The sequence below is a fragment of the Mobula hypostoma genome, chromosome 21 (assembly GCF_963921235.1).
Source record: "Mobula hypostoma chromosome 21, sMobHyp1.1, whole genome shotgun sequence".
Lineage (NCBI taxonomy): Eukaryota > Metazoa > Chordata > Chondrichthyes > Myliobatiformes > Myliobatidae > Mobula > Mobula hypostoma.
In genome coordinates this window covers 39,379,237-39,395,784 of record NC_086117.1, presented here as the reverse complement: position 1 = coordinate 39,395,784, position 16,548 = coordinate 39,379,237, and the positions used below count along the sequence as shown (strand labels likewise).

The 16,548-nt window shown below is 39.9% G+C and overlaps 1 protein-coding gene across 2 annotated transcripts in view; it reads left to right on the top strand.

Annotated features, from left to right (window-relative positions):
• abca2 (ATP-binding cassette, sub-family A (ABC1), member 2) overlaps positions 1-16,548 on the top strand; it is a 583,930-nt gene that overhangs the window by 558,035 nt on the left and 9,347 nt on the right. For both annotated transcript variants that reach the window (XM_063073801.1, XM_063073800.1), the window contains exon 48: positions 2,016-2,222. In XM_063073801.1, coding sequence (XP_062929871.1) covers positions 2,016-2,222 — 207 coding nt within the window. The remainder of the gene's footprint in view (positions 1-2,015; positions 2,223-16,548) is intronic.

Sequence of the window (16,548 nt, the reverse complement as noted above, 5' to 3'; positions counted from 1 at the left end):
ATCCTGCAACTCCCTAACCAGTGGCACCATGGTCTTCGTTGTAATGACACTACCACAGTTGCTGAAGTATTTTTTTCTGAATCTGGTCCATGACCAATCTGAGTAAGATGCCAATCTACTGAACTCTTGCACTTTTACCACTGATATCACATGTATTTAGAACCAACATAGACACCTGTCACTAGTGTTAGTCAACTTTAGATGACATTGCCAACTCCCCAATCTGATTTGCCTTTTCTAAATGCTGTAATAAATCTCCTGTGAAAACCTTACAGATGGGTTCTACTAAATCATGAGCAACTTTATCTTAGGTTTGCACACAGACAGGACATTCAGCCAGACTCTTCCATGCTGTGCCCAGTGTGCCCATCCAAGCTAGTCCCATTTGGTTTTGTTGGCCCATATCCCTCTAAACCTTGAGCAACAAACAATCTGCTGAAGGAAGTCAAGTGTTCAAGCAGCATCTGTGGGAAGAAGGGACTTGTTGACATTTTCAGCCATTTCAACCCAAAGCATCGACGGTTCCTTTTGTCCCACGCTGCTACCTGACCTGCTGAGTTCCTCCAGTAATTGTTTATTGCTCCAGTTGTCAGTATCTTCAGTCTCTTGTGTGTCCCCTGAATTTTTCCTATCTGTGTACCTGTCCAAGTGAATATAAATGTTGGTAATTTACCTGCCTCGACCACTTCCTCTGGCACTTCAGTACATACAAGTACCAGCCTCTTTGTAATGAATTTTATTTATTTATTGTGATACAGTGCGGAATAGGCTCTTCCGGTCCTTCGAGCCTCGCCGCCCAGCAGTCCCCGATTTAACCCTAGTCTAATTACAGGACAATTTACAATGACCAATTCATCTACTGACTGGTAGGTCCTTGGACTGTGGGAGGAAGCTGGAGCATTATGCGGAAACCCACGAGGTCACAGGGAGAACTTATGAAATCCTTAACAGACAATAGCAGGAATTGAACCCAGGTCGCCTGTACTGTAAAAGCTTTGTGCCAACCACTGCATTACTGTGCTGCCTCACCCACCTCCCGCAGGCTCTTATAAATATTTGCCCTCTCACCTTAAACTTATAATCACTAGTTTTTGTTTCCCTTTCCCCAGGTAAAAGACTATGTGCATTCATCCTACCCATACCTTTGATGATTTTATATACATTTATAGGGTGTATATTGCAAACTTGTCCAATGGTCAAGGAAGTTTCTTAAGGGAGACTTGTATCCTATTGACTGAAACTTGGTTCAAATACTGCAGAATTCAGAGATTAGAGTGTTTCCTCATGCAGTTTTACACACTCTGCTTATCAAATATCTTGTGTTTCTCATAATTTCTTGCCCCCATTTATTTAGCCATGTGACATCTTCTCTCTCAAACATGCCCATCACTTCTCCATTGATTTTCTCTCATCCTCCTACGTTTACAGTAGGCAATTAACCTACCAACCCATGGGATGAAACCGGAGCAGTGGGAGGAAGTGTGCGTACTTCACACCGAAGTGTACCCTTCACAAGGTCCGAATCGAACCTTGGTCTCTGGAGCTGTGCTGTGGCACCAAGAGAGAATTCCCTGAAACCTTTGACCAAAAGTGTACATAACAAAAATGTTCATATGATCAAAGTGCTTGCCATAGGTTTGAAGTTAGCCATAAGAGTACCACAGCACAGAAACAGGCCATTTGGTCCATCCAGTTCTTGCTGACCCAGTCTTCTGCCTAGCCCCACCTACCTGTACCCAGACCATATCCCTTCAATCCCCTCATCCAGGTACTTGTCCAGACTTCTCTTAAATGTTACAATTGAACTGGCATCTACCGCTTCCACTGGCAGCTCGTTCCATGCTCACATTACCCTCTGAGTGAAGAAGTTTCCCTTCAGACTCCCCTTGAACTAGAAATCTTATTGCAGTCCCCTGAAACTCTCCTGTAAACTTCTCCAGCAGTCTTCTCCAAAATGCACCTCTAGAATTGTGTGATGTCGTTGAGAGGTCCTTCTTCCATTCTGGTCTTTGCAGGTGTTTGTAAACTTTGCAAAGAAGCAGAGCGACAACCTGGAGCAGCAGGAAACTGTCAGCACTGGGAGCGTGCACTCACCGATCAAGCGCATTCTCAGTCTCCTGAGGCCAAGGGGCACCCCAACAGAACTACAGGCTCTGACCGTGGATGAGCCTGAGGAGTTAGAGAGCGACGACGAAGGGCTAATCAGCTTCGAGGAGGAGCGTGTAAGTAGTACAAGAGGTTATGATTGAGGGGTTCTTGTAATACTAAGCCTATAACATTGGCTCAAGTATCTATTGTAAGGTGATGGCAGAGGGCCCTCCACAGCAGACCAAGGCTGTGAGCACACGAACCTAGCATTGCAAATTCCCACACCCTCAAAATGTACTGCCATGTCTCTGAGAAATTGCCGGCCATAGGGACAATTGGAATTAGGGATTCAGGTAGCTGGGCATTGTTCTCTGCATAGTGTAAGAGCACAATCAACTTGTGCTGTGGGGACTGAAATTAGGAATAGGATACTTGCAGTGTGCTTGTACAGAGAAGGGAGCAGGGAATGGGACCAGCAACATATAAGAGGGATGGTGTTGAGGTTGGGTGGGGGGAAGGTGGTATGAGAGATTAAGTAATGTAGGAGGGAGAGTGACGTTGTTCAGGAGTAAACAGTTTGTTACTTGGGCAGATTTCCCAGTTAGCAGCAGTGCAGGTTAGAGCCACATTATGCCAATGGCAGAAACCTTCAAAAGGACCAGAATACAGGAAGTGTGTCAATGCAAATAAATTCAAGGGTACTGGCTCCATTTCCATTGACGCAATTTCATCTCAATGAGTATCAGTGCAGTGGGCAGCCTGAGGGCTGATTGTTGCGAAATCAGTTTGTTATAAATTTCTCAAGAGTATAGTAGTAGTTTGAAGCAGGTGAGAGCACATTACGAGCCATAGTTAGCTGATCTCAGTCCTGGTGGCACCTGAACTAAAGCACGTGTCTTTCTTTCTTTCTTTTTAAATCTTTTTATTGAGTAAGTATACAAAAAAGGTAAGCCATATAAACATTAATACAATGTTAAAGTATAATAAAATTCCAAAAGATAACAATACCAAAAAGAAAATACTACAAACAATGTAATTTAAGCATAAGAAACCAAGATAACATAATAGTATACTAGATTTTATATATATCAATGGAAAAAAAGAAAAAAAAAACCCCAAAAAAAAAACCCACCGTGCAACTAACTAAAAGCAAAGCAAAGCAATGGGCTAACTTGAAACCAAACAGAGTTAAACTTAAAATCACGTCCTCAATCCCGACCTCCATTAAAACAGTGAAGAGAAAACAAGAAGGGTAAATATTACATTAAATGAAAATATCGAATAAAAGGTCCCCAAATCTGTTCAAATTTAAATGAAGAATCATAAAGGTTACTTCTAATTTTCTCCAGATTCAAACATAAAATCGTCTGAGAAAACCAAAAAAAGGTAGTTGGAGCATTAAGCTCTTTCCAATGTTGTAAAATACATCTTTTCGCCATTAAAGTAAGAAATGCAATCATTCTACGGGCTGAAGGGGAAAGATTACTAGAAATTTTAGGTAGTCCAAAGATAGCAGTAATAGGGTGAGGAGAGATATCTATATTTAATACCTTAGAAATAATATTGAAAATATCTCTCCAAAAAGTTTCCAAAGTAGGGCAAGACCAAAACATATGAGTTAAAGAGGCTATCTGCCCCGAACATCTATCACAGAAAGGATTAATATGCGAGTAAAAACGCGCTAACTTATCTTTGGACATATGTGCTCTATGAACCACTTTAAATTGAATTAGGGAATGTTTAGCACAAATAGAGGAAGTATTAACTAATTGTAAAATCTGCCCCCAATCATCCACAGAAATGGTAAGCCCCAATTCCTGTTCCCAATCTACCCTAATCTTATCAAATGGAGCTTTCCTAAGTTTCATAATAATATTATAAATCATAGCCGATGCACCTTTCTGACATGGATTAAGGTTAATTATCGAATCTAAAATATATATAGGAGGAAGCATTGGAAAGGAAGTAAGTATAGTACTTAGGAAATTTCTAACTTGTAAATATCTAAAAAAATGTATTCTTGATAAGTTATATTTGTTAGATAATTGTTCAAAAGACATAAGGGAACCATCTAAAAATAAATCCAAAAACCGTAAAATACCCTTAGTCTTCCAAGTTTGAAAAGCGCGATCCGTAAAAGAGGGAGGAAAAAATATGTTACCTAAAATAGGAATCGCTAACCCAAATTGATTAAGATCAAAAAATTTTCTGAATTGAAACCAAATGCGCAAAGCATATTTAACTATCGGGTTAGAGACCTGCTTAAGACGTTTCGAATCAAAAGGAAGAGAGGAACCTAAAATAGAACCAAGTGTATAACCCTGAACAGATTGTAATTCCAATGCTACCCATTTAGGAATAAATAGTATGTCCCGATCAAGTAACCAAAATTTCATATGTCGAATATTAATAGCCCAATAATAAAATCTAAAGTTAGGTAATGCTAAACCTCCATCTCTCTTAGCTTTCTGTAAATGTATTTTACCCAGTCTCGGATTCTTGTTCTGCCAAATAAATGAAGAAATTTTAGAGTCAACTTTATCAAAAAAAGATTTAGGAACGAAAATTGGTAATGCCTGAAACACATATAAAAATTTTGGCAAAAAAAACATCTTAACTGCATTAATACGACCAATCAAAGTTAAATATAAGGGAAACCATTTAGATGAAAGTTGAGTAATATGGTCTATTAATGGTAAAAAGTTAGTCTTAAATAAATCTTTATGTTTACAAGTAATTTTAATCCCAAGATATGAAAAGTAATTATTAATCAATTTAAATGGAAATTTATAATATAAGGGAAGATGTTTATTAATCGGAAAAAGTTCACTCTTACTAAGATTTAATTTATAACCTGAGAAAAGACCAAATTGTGCTAATAACTCTAAAACAGCAGGAATGGATCTCTCAGGATTAGAAATATATAAAAGTAAATCATCAGCATAGAGTGATAATTTATGGGACTTTAATCCCCGAGTTATCCCAGTAATATTTAAAGATTCTCGAATAGCAATTGCAAGAGGTTCTAATGCAATATCAAATAATAGGGGACTAAGAGGACAGCCTTGTCGAGTACCACGAAAGAGAGGAAAAAAAGGTGAGTTTAAGGAGTTAGTACGAACCGAGGCTACAGGGGAGTAATATAACAGTTTAATCCAGGATATAAATTTCAAGCTAAAATTAAACATTTCAAGCACCTTAAATAAATAAGGCCATTCTACTCTATCAAAAGCTTTCTCGGCATCTAAAGAAATAACACACTCAGGAACATTTTGTGAGGGAGTATAAACGATATTTAACAATGTACGAATATTATAAAAAGAGTAACGACCTTTAATAAAACCCGTTTGGTCTTCCGAAATAATAGAAGGGAGTACTTTTTCTAGTCTATTTGCTAATAACTTAGAAAAAACTTTAGAATCAACATTTAATAAAGATATTGGTCTATAAGATGCACATTGAGCAGGGTCTTTATCCTTCTTTAGTATTAAAGAAATTGATGCTCTATTAAAAGATTCCGGAAGTTTACCAAGTTTCAAAGAAGCCTCAAAAACCTTATAGAGCCAAGGAATCAATAAAGAAGCAAAACATTTATAAAATTCAACGGTAAACCCATCAGGGCCAGGAGCTTTCCCCAGATTCATAGAAAAAATAACATTCTTAATCTCATCCATTGTAATGGAAGTATCTAATAAAGAAGACATATCCTGTGAAATCAGAGGGAAGTCTAACTTATCTAAAAAATCATTCATATATTTAGAATCTCGAGGAGACTCTGATTGGTATAAAGAAGAATAAAAATCACAAAAGGTTTGATTAATCCCCACATGATCCAATATCAATCGATCATTTTGGTTATAAATCTGATTGATTTGAGATTTAACATAATTAGATTTCAATTGATTAGCCAGCAGCTTGCCAATTTTATCACTGTGAACATAAAAATCACTTCTTGTTTTCTTTAATTGGTTTACAATCGAGGACGAGAGTAGTAAACTGTGTTCCATTTGAAGTTCAGTTCTTTGTTTGTATAGCTCCTCAGAAGGAGCCATAACATATTTCTTATCAATTTCTTTAATCTTGTCCACAATTACCATCTCCTCCTGCTTCTGTTTCTTCCTCAAAGCAACGGAATACGAAATAATCTGACCCCGAATATAGGCTTTAAAAGTGTCCCAAAGAGTGTTAACCGAAATATCTTCTGTATGGTTAATTGTAAAAAAAAGCTCAATCTGTTCATTCATAAAATTAACAAAGTCCGAGTCCTGAAGCAACAGCGAATTAAAACGCCATTGTCTATTGTTTGGTATATTGGCCATAATTTTAATAGAAAGCTTAAGTGGAGCATGATCCGAAATGGTTATAGAATCATAATCACATTTAATCACTGAAGAAATGAGACGAGAATCAATGAAAAAATAATCAATTCTTGAATAGGAATGATGAACATGTGAAAAGAAGGAAAAATCTTTTTCCTGAGGATGCAGGAAACGCCAAATGTCCGTCGACCCAGAATCAGAAAGGAAAAAATTAATCAAATTTGCAGATTTATTAGGTAAAGTCCGTAAAGGAGCCGAACGGTCCAAAGCTGGAGATAAACAGGTATTAAGATCTCCGCCCCAAATCAATGAAAACTCGTTCAAATTCGGAAACTGATCAAACAATGATTTATAAAATTCCGGACAATCCATATTAGGAGCATAAACATTAACCAAAACTACTTTTTTATTAAATAATAAACCACTAACCAATAAAAATCTACCATTCGGATCAGAGATAATATCCTGTTGTATAAAAGTAACTGAGGAGTCTATAAAAATAGAGACGCCTCGAATCTTAGCATTGGAGTTCGAATGAAATTGTTGTCCCTTCCAAAATTTGAAAAAACGTAGTCTGTCCCCCCTCCGTACATGGGTCTCTTGTAAAAATAAAATTTGTGCTTTAAGTCTCCGGAACACTTTAAAAACTTTTTTCCTTTTAATAGGATGATTAAGACCATTAGTATTCCAGGAGACAAAATTAATAATAGACTCCATAAATCCTAAAGTCAACCCATAACAAGGAGGATTGACAATAGGCGCGACCCACAGACCCGGAGAGGAAACAGAACATACAAAAGATACCGGGGAAAAGGACGTAACCAATACTTCAATAATGTATATAGCCCAAAGAGAAACAAACTAAAACGTGAAGCCCCTCCCACCGCCCCCCACCCCAGGACCCCAAGGCGAAATCTAAAGCAGACCCGCCAGAAAGAAGCAAGCGCTAAAACTACCCCCATGACTTCCGGTATACGCTCCCTAAAAAAAAGGTATAAATATGAAAAGGATCAGCTAATTGTAAAACAGTAAAAAATAAGTAAAAAAAAGTTAACTCAATTAAAATACACACAGAACAGAACAAAAGCCGGAAAGTATATATTAAAAAAAACCACAATAAACCTCAAACTCATGAATAGACACAGCAACAAAAAAAATAGGATTATTAACATAAAATGATTATAAAAAGCAAAACAGAATAAAATTTAAAAAAAACTACAAAATTTAAGGCCGCACAGGAAATACGTAAGATGACAAAAGGGAAGTAACCACCCAGAATCCCCTGGGAAAAGAAAGAAATGACGCAGTTAAAAAGAAAGTTTAGCAGCCATATTAAGAAATCGAAAGTAAACTTTTCTGCCCAAATAGGGCACAGAAAAGTTAAAACCAACCAATTCACAGCCTCCGATCAACGGAGAAAATTAAAAAAAGGCAATTAAGATGTTGAAGATGAAAGTTGATCCAGATAACTCTGGGCATCCGATGGAGAATCAAAAAAACGAAGAGCTCCATCTAACATGCGAATCCTTAGACGTGCAGGGTACAGCAGCGCTGGTCTTAAATCCATCTTATAGAATTCCGACATCACGGATCTGTAACGGACCCGTTGGTCCCAGATTGGTTTACTGAAATCTTCCACGAATCGGAACTTAAGATCCGAAAAATCAATGAAACCTTTAGATCGAGCGAATCGAAACAGTCTCTCCTTATCTTGAAAGTAATGAAAACGTAAGATAACATGCCTAGGTCTATCTGACCTAGACGAGTATGATGGGATTCTGTGAACACGATCCAGTAGCGGTGGTTGGTCAGGAAATACAGTAGGGAATGCATCTTTTAAAAGTTGAGAGAAATATTTCATAGGGTTGTTAGCTTCCACGGCTTCCCTGACGCCAATCATTCGTAAATTCTGCCGTCGCATTCTAGATTCCAAGTCAGAGTTTTTAAAAGTCAAAAAGTCAAGTTTCTTCTTCATTACATTAATTGTTTCTTCGACTTTCCCCATCTTAAGCTCACTTTGTTGCGCGGATTTTTGAAGACCAGATATAGCCGACTGATGTTCCGCAATACATGTTTGCATCTTATCAATTAAATCGGCAATTTTCTGGAACTTAGTTGAGATTTCCATATGAATCAGGTCTTTAACAAAGCCCATAATTTCTGTACGAATCATCTCCCTAACAGAGGTTGAAATTTCCCTCTGAATTAACTCCGATATAGCTTCCAAAGTCACCGGTGATTCAGTCGGAGGGAGATCCGTAGCTTTCGGTTTAACCGGAGGTTTACCATCCTTGCCGTCTTTCCCGTTCTTAGACATAGCAGATCTAAGTTCCATCCAATTGTCAGAGAATTCAGTTTAATTCAAAGTATTGTAAAAATTGATGCCTTAATAGTTAATTAAAGTATAGCTGACCATAGAGAGAAAAAACTCAGAGGTAATGGAGCGAGTCAAGAACGCGACTTCACTCCATGAGCGCTACCGGAAGTCTCGCACGTGTCTTTCAAAGGACTGTGATTACCAGAGTTGACCTGATGTGGCCAAGGCATATGTCTCTCACCAGCCTAACCACACTCACCTTCTGCAGTAACCTCACTTCTGGTTCCCTCCTGGAATATGGCTGTTGCCTCTTTACAGTGAGATAAAACACCAGCTTTGAGCATTTTGGAGGATTACAAAATAAACCAAAAGTGGTTACTACTGAATTCTTCTAGATATAATGAAAAAGATTTAAACAAAAAAGCTCTTCTTGGGTTTCCTGCCAGGTACAGGTATCGATTTTAACTGATGTTTCGTTGACAAACTCTGCCATCTTCATCAGGGTTGATACTTTGCCACGTCTAGTCCAGAAGCATACTGTATATACCCCCCTGGTCCGTCCCTCTTGATTGGTTAGTCCTCAACCAGTCAGGTTTCCGCTGTCCCACCTTGTTTACAATCAAATTCCAGCTCTTACTTGGAGCAATACCTTCATCTTTGTTAAAATTCTTATTCTCGAATTTTATTTCAGTAGCTTCCTTCACCAGCTGGTCTCAAAGCCATTGGCAAGGCTCTGGAGTTTTGTGCCTTCGAAGTGAATCCTATGGCCAATGGGAATGCAATGTTCTGCTACCGCCATTTTCTCTTGGTAACCTAAACGGATACACCTCCTGTGCTCCTTGATGCAGGCTTCCACCGTGTGCTCTGTCTGGTTTTAAAAGGGCTGACTGAAAAAAATCAGGAAGCCTAACTATGAGGAGGAACCTGTTGCTACCAACTGTCTTCCATGTATTTCCTCAGCTTCTGGAAGGATTGCCGGGATCCTGAAGAAACATCGAATACCACCCACAAACCCATAAAGGAGCTCAAATCCCAGCTCATCCAGGTCAAAGGTGACCTGGAACTCAGGATGGCTGGCATTTACATGTTCCACCATTGGCCAGATAGGGCACATGGTGAGAATCTGCATCAAAGAGCACAGGAGGTGTATCCATTTGGGTCACCCAGGGAAATTGTTGGTAGCAGAACATTGCATTTGCAATGGCCGTGGGACTGACTTCGGCTCAAAACAACTGTGCCGTGCCAGTGGCTTTTGAGACTGCCTGGTGAAGGAAGACTTTGAAATAAAACTCGAGAATAAGAATTTTAACAAGATAAAAGTTTTGTTCTAAGAAAGAACTGGAATTTGATTGTAAACAAGGTGGGACAGCAGAAGCCTGATTGGTTAATCCTCAACCAATCAGGAGGGGCGGACGACAGGGCACTGGAGTAGACATGCTTAAGTACCATCCCTGATAAAGATGGCAGAGTTTGTCTTCAAAGCATCGGTTAAAATCGATACCAGAACCCAGCTGGCCAAGCCTAAGAAGAGTTTATTCATCATATATGCCAGGAAAGCACTAGATTCTTTACCTAAAAGATTGAGTGTTGAATAATGCTTAAAAATATGATGTTGTAGTTTTGATTGACACTAATAATAAGAGATGCAGAATTAAGGCAGTGGATGGAATTAAGGACACCTTAGTCCTAATTTAATTGGATGACAGTTAGTGGACAGAATAGCTTTACTGTGCAGTACACACCTCTATTGTTCCCAGTTCCTCTCACCTGCAATACTGTCCATTAAGAAATTAATTGATAGTATTCACAGCAGGAAGAACAAGGAGAAGCAGCTTCCACTGACAGGAAAATCAGCAAGTAAAGGATACGGATTCACGTTATTGGCATTAAAGCCAGAGGATCAGTTTGGAATGCACACAAAATGCTGAAGGAACTCAGCAGGCCAGGCAGCATCTATGGAAAAGAGTACAGTTGACGCCTTGGCCCGGAACGTCGACTGTTCTCTTTTTCATAGATGCTGCCTGGCCTGCTGAGTTGGTCCAGCATTTTGTGTGTGTTGCTTAGATTTCCAGCAACTGCAGATTTTCTCATGTTTGGGATCAGATTGGAAAAAGCTTTTAGGTAGTAAGTTGCTGGATATTGGCTTCAATAAGCAATGTCACAGGTTCATCATATCATTCGCAAGGGAATGAAAGTGGCCAAAATTGACCCAGAATCAAAATGAAACAATTGCCGCCAGCCTGAGACCCACCCCCCCCCCAGAGTTGTTGTACTTGCTTAACACACCCACAGCTCCAAAGGATCAAATTCCCTATTCCAATCCTGCATTAGCAATTGGCAAACATACAATTAAGCTTTATTGAGCGTTATCTCAGTGGTCAGCAAAGATATGACCTCCGCGGTCCCATGCTACATACTGCCACGAAATAAGCATGAGTATGTCATTTATTCCCTTTGGTTTTACCACGGCCCCACTAATGTGGCTAGTTACCATAATACACTTAATTAACGCACAGTGCAGAATGCATGGTTCCTGCAGGAACTAAATGAATACTTGAAAGAGAGAAAATTGCAGTACTTTGGAGAAAGAGCTCTTTGGAGTGGGACTGCTCTGCCAAACTTTGACCTAGAGTGAATCAGCAGAGGAACTGAATGCCCTCCATTGTTGTAGGGTACTGTGATTTGATTTATTCCTTTTCTCTCTTTGCACTCCCTTCTCTCCTGTAATCTTCCATCCATTGCCCACCTAACTCTTAGCCTGTCTATTCCTACCTGAGTCCCAAGTTGCTTGCTAATGGGCAGGTTTGCATCGTTTGTGTGGTTTCTTTATTCATATATGGAAAGAATGCTGCACCTCTTTAAACCAACTCAGTGAAGGGTGCAATATTACCTCATAGGGACCTCTAGCATTTAGACCCTCAAAGGAAAGATAGTGTCTTGAAGGAAAACCTTGCAGGTGTTGGCATTCCAATGCATCCTTCTTGCTGATGAAAATCACAACTTTTGGATATGTTGTGGAAGCAGCCTAAGCAAGTAATTGCAGTAGATGATACACACTGCTGCCACTGTACCAGCGATAGAGGGAACAAATGCCTTGGGTGGTGGGGATGGACTGCCAACCAAGCTCTGGATAATAACAAGCTTCTTGAGGATGGTTGAAGCAGCACCAATCTAACAGAGTACATGCTTCGCTTTCTGAATGTGCGCCTTGTGGATGCTGAGAAGATTTAGGGTAACAGGAAGTAAATTATTAGATGCAGGATACACAACTCCTGACCTAATCTTGCATCTGCAGTATTTAATGGTTGTTCAATCATGTCTGGTCAGTGGTGATGAGGTAGAGATCTATATGATGATCATATTATTGAATGTCAAGAGTGAGTGGCTAGCCTGTTACTTATTGGAGGTAGTCATTGTCTGGTACTTGTGGCATTTGTATCACTTATTGGTCCATGCTTGAATGTGTTGCCTATGAGTATATAGATGTGGATTAATTCATTGTCTGAGGAGATGCAAGTGTGTTCACCACTGAAGGAACACCTTCACTTCTGCCCCTGTCTGGAAGGAAGCCCATTGATAGACCAGCTGAAGGAATCTTGGCCTAGAACACTGTCCTTAGTGATATCCAGGGCATGAGGTGATTGGCCAACTACGACCCTGTCCATCTTCCTTTGTGTGAGCTGTAATTCCAGCCAGCTCACTTCTGGAATTCTAGCTCCTTCGTCTCTGTGTGGAGCAAGACGAAAGAGAGCTGGAGCCAAATGGGAGCAAGACTATCGGGGGATAGTGGAATTGAGACAAGACAATCAGCTCCATTGCATCTGGAGAGGATCAATAAGAATCAAAGAACAATTCATCTCTGCCTTGAGAGTACTGATCCACTAACACAAAGATTCCCAACCTGGGGTCCACAGACCCCTTGGTTAATGGTATTGGTCCATGGCATAAAAAAAGGGTTGGGAACCCCTGCACCAACACATGCCTCATACAGTGATTCTCATCACGTGTGGGAATTAGGATTGAACCCATGTCTTTGGTGCCGTGAGGCCACTGCATTCAAAGGTGTGATAACATGTCACGTTTCCTTAAGTTTACTTCCAGCTACTCACCAGTAGATTCCCAGAGAAAAAGGCATGTCTACCCAACCCGCACATGACAGGCGATGTAGGTGGTCCTTATCAAGCAGTCCTTGTACAGAGGCTCCCTGGGTTATGGAGGACCTGGCTTACAGTAATCAGACTTTACACAAAGTCTACCATGCATTTTTGAAGGTAGTAATGATAATAAAATTGTTTCCTTTTATTCAGTAATGACTGAGTACTTTGTATTTTCCATTAGTTTCATTTTATAGGTGGTGCCAGAGTGATTATTCAACGAAATGAAAGAAGATTAACGAATATATGTGGAATGATACAATTATGAGTCACTATTGAAAACCGTCTGACAGAGAAACTGGCTTTATGACAATGCAACTCTTGTATAGCATGGGGAGTGCCTGTATATGGCATTTAACAACTGTTGAAGGAATTTGTGTGTTAAACCTGTACCCTGAATCTAGCTTTCACATGGGGTCCAGTCAACCCCTTTGTTATGGCTTATATCAGAAGATCTCACAAAGAAAATCTTTCATACAGCATGGTCAGTCGGTTTATTCAGGCCCTCTTACAGCATACATTAGGATAATATTTTGAGTGAGAGCTGAAAGATACTCCATTGATCAAAACAATAGCCTTCCAGCAATCTATTGTATCTGCATTACAATAGTTACGTGCGAGTTTTAAAATTTCAAAGTTCAAAGTACACTTACTGTATTATCAAAGTATGTATACAAAATACAACCTTGAGATTCCTCTTCTCGCAAGCAGCCATAAAAAGAACACAATAGAATCCACAAAAAAAAACAGCCGGTAAAGACGGTCAACCATCTAAAAGAACCAATTATGCAGGCATTAAAAAAGTAAAGAAATAATCTTCTCTCTCTTCGGTTGTTCATGGAAATCGGATGATGACGTCCTTTCCTTTAACGGTGAGATCTTTGATGACTGTACAGTCCTATCCTGGACCCACAAGCTCTATTGCAGGTGGGACATGTATATGTGGTAGTGGTGGCAACCATGGCTGCATTTCTCCAGGCTCTCTTCTGGTTGTTCTTTCCATCTCCAGAATACGAACCCCGTCCCTACACAGCTGTCACCAAGTGGTACGATCAGCTGCAACATTCTCCAGGTCCTCGGGTCTGATCTTGCACTTCCTTAAAGCATTCTTCATCTGATCCTTTTAGCGCTTCTTCGGCCCTCCAGCTGAGCGTCAACCATTATGTAGTTGGCCGTATAACACTCTGCGGGGTAGCCGACATGGGGGCATCCTTATCACGTGCCCCAGTCACTGCAGCTGACGCTGGGTGATCATGGCCTCAATACTTCTGCAGTTGGTCTTTACGAGTATTTCAGTGTGAGGCACCCGCTCACGCCAAGTAATTCCCAGGATGCACTGGAGGCAGTTTATGTGGAAGCGCTCCAAGGACTTGATGTGACAGCTGTAGGTTACCCAAGCTTCACAACTATAAAGGAGGGTGGTGACACAGACCGCTTGGTATACGGCGACCTTTGTGGAGGGTCGAAGGCTCCTGTTCTGAAAGACTCTACGCCAAAGTCTCCCAAAGGCAGCTGATGCCTGTTTAATGCGCTCCGGATGTCGTTGTCAATGCCGCTATCCTCAGAGAGAATGCTTCCCAGATATTTGAAAGATGGTGCTACTGACAAATTATGCAAGCAATAAAAAAAGTAAAGAAATAATACAGAGAACATGAACCCCAGAGTTCCTGAAAGTGAGTCCACAGTCACAGAGTCAGTTCAGCACTGAGGCAAGTGCAACTGGGCAGGACTCCTGCAACTCACACTCAATCATCAAAAATGGACCCATTTTTCTTTGCTGGACAGCTATCTCCCGCACTCTGTATGTAACTGGGTGCTCTATTTTATGGTTTTGTACTTCCGACATGATCCTGCTTATCTCACCATCCATTGTCCTGCATTTGATCCAGTGCTCTAAACACCTTTCTGCTCTTATTGGTTTCTTCTGTTACATACTTCATGGATATCTTGTGACTGTCTTATGAGGATGATGTAATGGTCTTGCCGAGGTCACATGATGTAATCTTCCTGTCAGTGAGGTCACATGATGACCTGTTCTCAACAGGTATATAAAAGAGACTCCTGATGTAACGCAGTTAGTTTTTCAGTCTAGTTTTGTGTTGGTTACTCCGTATTGCTGCATATTTGTCTTATGAAGCAGTTTCGTTTTAAAGTGGAGTTCTGCTTTCTATTGTATTGGAGAGTGAAGACCTTACCAAAATACAGGAATTCACTGAGTCGAGCAAAGCTGATATCGTTTGGCGGTTTTGGAGAGGATCGACCTTTATTGAATCTTTGTTCAAGTAAAAGTGACCTGCAACTGAGATATCACCTGCTAAAGTAGGAAGGATAGTGCAGTGTCTATTCTCCAGAGGAAAAGGTCAGTTCCTTTAAACTGTTTTATTTCCGTGGTTGTGAATCCTGCGGACAAGGCAGGTTCCGGTTGGGATCAGCAGTAACGACACATCTTCGAGGAATTCTTTACTTCAGGAAAGTCTCTCCTAATAGACTGTATAAATCTCTTGGACTTCCGAGTTTACCATTCTAAGACCTGCGTTAGAATTTACCACTTTAAGGACTGTTTTCACATTTACCCTTTTAAGAACTGATCCAGAGTTGCCGTATAGCAGTTAACATCCGGTTAAATTAGTCGTTTGAATATTGTTCGCTATTGTTGATCAGAGTTTAATAAATGTTTGTTTGTTTTTTATAAAACCTGACTCAATTTTATATTCATTGTTGCCAGTCACATGATACTTCCAAGTGACCTTTAAACCTCTTTCACTGATGGACTATATTGTGTATGTGGCCTGGTTACACAACAATGCTATTAATAAAAACGCTGGAGATGGGAGCTAAGTTTCATGGTTCTTTACTGGCAGAATCCGAACTTGGCACACACGTACAGATCAATATGTGCCTAATAGTGCATTCAACGACGTGTCCCTACAACATAAAGTAGTCCCTTATTATACTGTAGGCCAAACAGTACACTCGTCCCCTTTTATTTTAGTAGTGTATCAACTGTTTTTTTTTACTGGGTCACTATGCTAAACAAATATGTCTACCCTTAACGTACAAATGCCTACCATTTGTTTACTTAGTAACTTAATAATATCAAATCATAACAAAGTAACATAATAATATCAAATTACAACTAGCCTTTTTTTAAACTTTTGGTCTAAGACCCATTTATAACTCAAGTCTCTGGGGGAGTCTTCTCTACCTCTCCAGGTAATGTCTGTCAATAAACTTGCTTGTTTTAATACAGATTTCCATATAAAAGTCATGAAAAGTTGACCTCTGAGCATAGAGAGTTAAGAAGTGCACCTCCAACTTGCTAAAAGTTCTAGGCAGCAGATCGCCTCCGTATAATGAAGACTCGTTTGTGCAGCTGTTCTAGATGTATACGCATCTGTGTGTGTGCTATCGCTTGTTTTCCTTACTCATATCTCATTTGTTCCAACTGAGCTAATTACACAGCCAATCTTCGTATTCTCCTTAGATTCCAAATAGATAGCCTGACCTTTATGATACCATCTCTTATCATAATATAACTTTCCACCTTCTATTCGTACTTCATATCTTTATGCTGGTGATTCAGCAGGAGTGCTGGGAAGATGGAGATGCTCAGGAGAAGATGGAGATGCTGTCACTTTTTGTGGAACACATCATTTTGGGAGTTAAAGAT